Source organism: Neltuma alba, unplaced genomic scaffold (genome assembly GCF_004799145.2).
Source record: "Neltuma alba isolate B1F8T4 unplaced genomic scaffold, ASM479914v2 tig00013615_pilon, whole genome shotgun sequence".
In the NCBI taxonomy this organism is placed as follows: domain Eukaryota; kingdom Viridiplantae; phylum Streptophyta; class Magnoliopsida; order Fabales; family Fabaceae; genus Neltuma; species Neltuma alba.
Window position 1 is genome coordinate 339 of NW_021637804.1, and position 6,954 is coordinate 7,292.

Consider the following 6,954-nt stretch of genomic DNA (forward strand, 5'->3'; position numbering starts at 1 on the left):
ATCTTAACCAAACGAGAGAAGGAGAGGGGCTTCCCTCCCCTCTTAAAAAATTACACCAGCCAAACAAGGAGAGGGGAGCAACTCCCCTCCCCTCCAAAAATCCTGTATCAAACATAAGCATAAAGGTCGTGAGAGGGGTGGGTGGTGGCTCTCGGCCAATACACAATGTACACGCACTCGATATCTCTCTCTCCCCCCCTCCCCAATGCCGTCCTCTCCTCACTTGTTTTCCTTCTTTTAAATACCACCACACATTTTCATACTTATTTATCATACTAGCATGTTTTTTTATGCGTAATGCGTTACTGATCTCTACATTTCCGAACGCAGGTCATCTGCAGCCATTCACGACACGAGTATACCCACGGATGCTGTTAAACTAACGATCGCAAATTATTAATACTCTTCCGATTTTATAATTAACTAATTTTAATAGATTAAAAATGTTAACCAATTTAATATGATACTCTTCTGATCCTATTTATAAGGTACTTTCACTATATTTTACACAGATCAAGAAAAATCTTAAACTTTATTAAACTCTCGTTAAGATAATTAATGACTTTCTAATTTTGTCCTTATTTAATATACATTATACATCATATAAACAAAGTCAACACAATAATAAATGATGGGTAAAATTGGCCTTCATATAAAAAATTCTCTCAATGTCTTATAAATAGGACCAAAAAAATATCTTCTCTTTTTGTCTTATAAATAGAACCAGAAGAGTACATCTTTTCTAAAACACAGCAAGCATCCACCTTAATCCCCTTCTTTATTATCCTAATTAATTATTATTAAAAAAATATCAATAAAGTTAATATAAAAAAATTAATAAACATGTTAAATAGATCTTACGTAACATATGTGATTAATATTAACTTTTCTTCTCAACTAGATATTGTATTAGACAGAGTACACCCGACTTTTCACGCTTTTTACGCTATAAAAAACAAAATAGACTTTCCACATCACCCTTCCTCCTCAAAATGCATACGGAAATTCCGAAAACATAAAATCCTCGCAAAGTTCATGAAATGAAACTAGAGAGAACATTTTACACCCGAGCACTGGTGAACTGCGTACCACTGGGTATGATCCTTTGAGAATTTATCATCAAAATATCAAATTCTGTTTCGTCTCCTTGCTGTTCTCTCAATGCGTTTCCCACTCTTCATTATACGTTGGCCCCTGTTAATCAAACGTCTCTTTCACACCCTCCGTTCTGTTCCTACCTCCACGCGCGGCTCCTACGTTGCTACCCCACGCGTTTGTATTCTCCAGAAACAATTCTTGTCCTTTTCCTCAAAATAACGCCCTCAGAAGATGGCCAGTGCAAGGTCAGAAGAGTTATGAGGAGGTGAAGAATATATTAGCCGACATAAACAAACATTTACACATCTTTCATGCACTTAATCCTATCATGTTTTTAATAATCGTAATTTTTCTCGAACTGATCACATCACAATTACAATAATAATAGCGATCACCTTACGTTGTCTGTTTTGTTGGCTCATCTTTAGCAATTAGCACCTGTGACGTGCTGTGAGATCATTAAAATACTATCCCAACAGCATGATACGTTATTTCTCCGTTCCTGCGCTGAATACGAGCCAAGGGCACATGGGCATAGAAATAATCTTATCTGACCCAGCATTCTTCTCTGATATAATTTTTTTTTTGTTGGTTACGGATAAGCTGGTTGGAATCAAATTAGTTGGACACACTCGTACGAATTGTTTCTTAATGAGCATACAGACATGATGTCCCACCTCAACAGAAGAAGTGAAATCAAAATCGTCCTTGCCCTTGTGCTGGTAGTTCTCACTGATGATATATTATTGATCGTAGACTTGGTAGTTTGAATTCACTTCATTTTAAGGCTAATGACTATGACAGATGTTGATTAGATATAACAGGATCTTTCAATAAACTGTGATTGTGAGAGATATTTTCGTTAGATTCTGGGCAATTTGAAATAAAATAAAAATGGAAAAAAAGGAACCATGATGTATCGGTCTGTCCTCTATCAATATAGTATTCGTTTTATACAAATATTTCTTTATTTATTTTTTTTTGCCATTAACAAATATTTCTTTATTACGAGTATAATTTTTACAAACGTAAATTCCTCAATCTCATTTTCTTCCCCTTATTTTGTCTGTGATATATCTTCCCCGTTATTTTGTATTTTGTAATGGAGTTTGACTCAGAAGATGGTTGTTATGTGACCAAGCGAGTGCTCTGCAGACGCTACGGTGCAGCGCGTACCAGAACCCAGCAGTGATTAAATAATGAGGAAATTTAATTAAGTCATTAAAAAAATAACAAGTTGGTTTCTCGGTCAAGCTCAAGCAGTGTTGGTAGTGTTAGTATGCAAATATATACAAAAGCCCCGCTTATCCAAAATCTAGCAAAACCGCTCTCTGACTTTCCCACCTCCCAAGCGCTCGCTCCCTTGCATGCACATAAATTCCACATACAGAGATATCCCTCTCGGATTTTGCTGTCTCCGGTGTTGGTTTCCGTGGAAAAACCAGAATTTGCTTCCTTGACCCAGTCCCTCATGGAAGTTCAAACCCACACCGTGTCCGGCTTTGACCTTCAGTCTAAGTCGCCATTCCCGTACTCCTTCAGCTCCATGGGCTCACCCACTTCCGACATTCATGCCGACGAATTCAAGCCCTCCGATATTCCCGATTCTTCATGTCCGATCATTCCGGTAACTGATAACTCTGAGCTTGAAGCCTCGCCTGTTGTTTCTCCGACGGTAGACGATCTTAAACCCGACCGCTTTGAAATGCCTTTCGCTCCCAATGGCGGGGAGGCTTCGCCGGTGCCTGACGGGAGAATAACGGCCGCCGACGGCGAAGACGGTTCGGGACAGGGAACTGGGTCCACTCAGATGTCGGCGGCGCCAAAGGCGCCGGCGGGCGCGTGTCCTCAGACGAGTGCCGTGGTGAAGTTGCAGAAGGTGTACAGGAGTTACCGCACCCGGCGTAGACTGGCAGATTCGGCTGTTGTTGCTGAGGAATTATGGTGGGTGCCCGGATACTATTTTCCTTGCGCTTTCTCTGTCTTTTTTATTTTATTATGCAAAAAGTTAAAACCGAGCTTATCATGGTGAAGGTGGCAAGCGATAGACTATGTTAGGCTCAATCAAAGCACGATTTCATTCTTCGATTCACCTGAAACTGCTGTATCACGGTGGAGTCGAGTTAGATTGAATGCTGCCAAGGTATGGTTGGAATCCTTCCTCTGGGATCTTTGGTTTTGGTCTAGTAGTTGTGGTTGCTGTTTGCAGGGTCGTTTTTGGCGATATGCTTGATTGTGATCAATCAGAAAACAATCTGAGTTTGATTCAAATCGATTTTGGACTGTTTGGGCAGGTGGGCAAGGGTTTGTCCAAAGACGCTAAGGCACAGAAGTTGGCCTTTCAGCATTGGATTGAAGCTGTAAGTACTGCTTTTCATCTCTTTCTCCGTTTTTTTTTTCCGAATTAGTATGTTCTTCAGGGATGCTTAAACCCCTGACTCTTATTTCTATTGGTATTGTACTTCTAATTGTAGATTGATCCACGCCATCGGTATGGACATAACTTGCATAAGTATTATGAGGAATGGTGCAAAACTGATGCTGGTCAACCATTCTTTTATTGGTGAGACTAGTTTACCCGAGCAAAAGACTGCTATTCCTTTTCTCTGTTTTCTTTTCTTTTGCCCCGGATGATGATTGAGGCTTGATGAGACAACTTAATTAGTGTTGAATTTTTCTTAGAGCGAATGGGGAGAGCCCACTGAAAAGCTCAAGTTTTGTCAACGTTCTGCAGGTTGGATATAGGAGGAGGGAAGAATTTTGATCACCCGGACTGTCCCCGTTCAAAGCTTCAAAAGCAATGCATTAAGTACCTTGGACCTGTATGTGATTCTTTAGAATGAACCCCCCCCCCCCCAAAAAAAAAAAAACAAGTGTTGATAGATTATATTGTTTGTCCTGAGTTTTTCTTTTTCTGGTTTCTTCAGCAAGAAAGAAAACACTATGAGTACATTGTGGAGGAGGGCAAGATCGTCCACAGTCCATCTGGAGATCTCCTTCATACGAAAAAAGATTCTGAAAATGCCAAGTGGATATTTGTAATGAGCACCTCTAAGAAACTTTATGCAGGCGAGGTAATGATTCAAGCTCAGTCATGTTTTCAAGTTTCCTATTTTCTTCCTTAGACGTCTTTCCAGAACCACTAACACATTTCGACATCCTTCCAGAAAAAGAAAGGATCATTCCACCATTCCAGTTTCCTAGCTGGAGGAGCTACATTAGCTGCTGGTAGGCTGGTTGCTGAGCATGGTATTCTTAAGGTAGAATAATCTTGTTCTATTAAACTAGTGTTGTAATCGAACCAGCCGTACGATGATCCTGATCCCACTTTATTGTGCTGAAACATAACTTTTGATTCTCTACGGCTTTCCCTTTCGCAGTCCATCTCTCCTTATAGTGGACATTACCGGCCAACAGATGACACTCTTGACAGTCTCCAATCGTATCTCGAGGAAAAAGGCGTCAACCTTGATGAAGTTGAGGTGATTGATTAGAATAAGGATCATTTTCTTTCCGTAATGCTTAATCCTAGTTTCTTAGATTACCAAATCTTGGTCGTAGTAGAACGCAATCCTCTGATTAGGACGAGGACATGGATGGCCTCTGCAGTTGACTTCATTATTCCGTACTTACTTTCCTTATTGATATTGACTAGTCTAATCCATGGTTCCAGATACACAAAGCAAATGAAGACTCAGATATGTATGAGGATGGAAAGCTTATAGAAGGAGCAACATCTGAAGCATCAAGCACGGCTGAAACACGAGAGCACGAAATTTCTGAGGAAACTGAAGAAGGAAAGGAAGAGAATCGACCGCAACCAGGAGGTGGTTATCAAAGGACTCTGTCTGGGGGCCTTCAGAGCCCAAGAGCCGAAGTGCCCGAGAAAGCTATATTGCAGAGAATCAATTCAAAGAAAGCTGCAAGATCCTACCAATTGGGGCACCAACTTTCTCTCAAATGGACAACAGGAGCTGGACCCAGGATTGGTTGTGTTGCAGATTATCCTACGGAGCTCAGGGTTCAGGCCTTGGAGATGCTCAACCTTTCTCCCAAATGTCCACCCACCCCTTCATCTTACAGGCGCATGGGGACGCTTCTATCACCACCGCCTCGTCCAACGCCTCGTAGCACTAGAGACAACGATGATGGAACTGCTAACAGTGGAACCACTAAAGACTAAAACGACCTTGGCGTTTATGCTGCTGCTCACATCGTAAATGCTTTACGTTTACCGCCTTTTGGTGGCAGGTGCTTTTGTTATAAATGTAGCAGATACCTATCCTTACATGTCACCTCAGCTTTTAATTATTTTGTAGCCTTGTCTAGTTGTTGTTATCTTCTCCATCCACGCTTGCCTCCACTAACGGCAATTCAACAAGGTATTAAATGTGATCGATCACCAACCAGTCAGGGGCGTGTGGGTGGAGGAAAAATTTTGTTCGTGCTTAATGTATTTGGGCTAGGGCCGAGATGATGTAAAATTCACTACACGTTGCCTGGTTGCACAAATCAAAATAGTGTTATGGAAAATTACAGTTGAGAATTGCGCGTCGACGTGGTGGCGGAAGAGGTTGAACCACTCGGCGTCAGCAGGGCGTGGGTGGTCTCACGGGTCCAAACTCAAAATGAAGGGACAGGAGCCACAAAAAGCCTTAAAGCCATGTGTAGTTGTTTCTGTTTTTCACAAAAACAAAGTTGCTTTTTGTGGTGTCTCCCTTTTGAGACATGGTGACGATTGCATTTCTAGCTGCGAATGGGGTTTGAAACACGAAAGCCTGCTTCCCAATAATTACATTTAATAAGCAAATAAATTAAAAATGGGGTTCGTTTCAAATTTTTCTATTAAACAAAATGTTCACATATTTTTCTAAAATAAAAACTATAAATAGTCATTGCATTATTATTATTAAATATTTTTAAACATAATACAAACTCTTTCAAAACAGAGTAATTCACATTGAAATTTTTCTTTTTAAAATTATATAAAATTCTTAATTTTAAAATCCACAGGAAAATCTAATAAAACAAATAAACAGCAACCGCGCATTTTTTTTGCCTCCTCAGCAGCGGTCGGAGATATTAACCGTTTGCTGTTTTTTTGTTTTTGGGTGACAACTGTTTGTTGCTTTGGGTAGTCAGAGAGCCGGAATGGTTTTGAAGGGCATGGCGTAACCATGAGAAATATGCGGACCTGGCTCTCCTCCTTTTCTCTTACGGTACGCTGCCCTCCTCTACCCCAAAACTACATCGTTTTGGGGTAAAATGGGGACGCTGAACACCTTTTTTTCCCCTTTCCTTCAAAGATTATCTAGCCGCCTCAATTTTTTTTTTCAGTGATATCTAACATGTTAAAATAATTTATAGTACACTCAGAACTCTTTGAAATATTTTTCTAATACTATCCGGTATCTAATATCTTGTATCTAACAGTTTAAAATATTTTTGAGTAACACTCAGTATTTAGCAACTGGCACTGTAAAATCTTATTTAGTAGCATCCAATATTCTAAAGGTGATTTTTTTAATGCATTTAAAATCTGAAATATTTTTTAGCAGTACCCGGTATCTTAAATAGTTTAAGATACTTTTTACTACTTAAAAATATTTATATTAAGAGTAAAACTGCACTAAAAATATAGTTTAACAGTTCCATTGAAAAAAAGATATCTTGTTACATTAAGTGCAGTAAAGATTATTTTAAGATATTAGATACGGTCAAAATAATACTTTAAACTATTAGATGCTTTTTTTTTTTTTGGGGGGGGGGGGGGATGCCTGCGTCCCCATTTTACCTCAAAACGATTTAGTTTTGACTTTTGAGGATAAAGGACGGGAGCGGACGGAAAGCCAGTTT

General features: G+C 39.7%; 1 protein-coding gene across 1 annotated transcript; it reads left to right on the plus strand.

Annotated features, from left to right (window-relative positions):
• Positions 1 to 2,429: 2,429 nt before the first annotated feature.
• On the plus strand, positions 2,430 to 5,645 carry LOC114738544 (IQ domain-containing protein IQM3-like). Its single transcript, XM_028926610.1, has 9 exons — positions 2,430 to 3,042; positions 3,133 to 3,241; positions 3,393 to 3,458; positions 3,573 to 3,661; positions 3,833 to 3,920; positions 4,026 to 4,172; positions 4,266 to 4,358; positions 4,479 to 4,580; positions 4,772 to 5,645. Exons 1-9 carry the CDS (start codon positions 2,570 to 2,572, stop codon positions 5,279 to 5,281), a joined length of 1,677 nt encoding a protein of 558 aa, XP_028782443.1. The 5' UTR covers positions 2,430 to 2,569; the 3' UTR covers positions 5,282 to 5,645.
• Positions 5,646 to 6,954: the final 1,309 nt, after the last annotated feature.

Bases quoted from the DNA above. Each gene is read 5' to 3' on its own strand.
- LOC114738544 (XM_028926610.1), top strand. From the start codon at position 2,570: ATGGAAGTTCAAACCCACACCGTGTCCGGCTTTGACCTTCAGTCTAAG. The intron at 3,921-4,025 runs GTATGTGATTCT...TGGTTTCTTCAG, and splicing joins GCATTAAGTACCTTGGACCT to CAAGAAAGAAAACACTATGA. The intron at 4,359-4,478 runs GTAGAATAATCT...TCCCTTTCGCAG, and splicing joins CTGAGCATGGTATTCTTAAG to TCCATCTCTCCTTATAGTGG.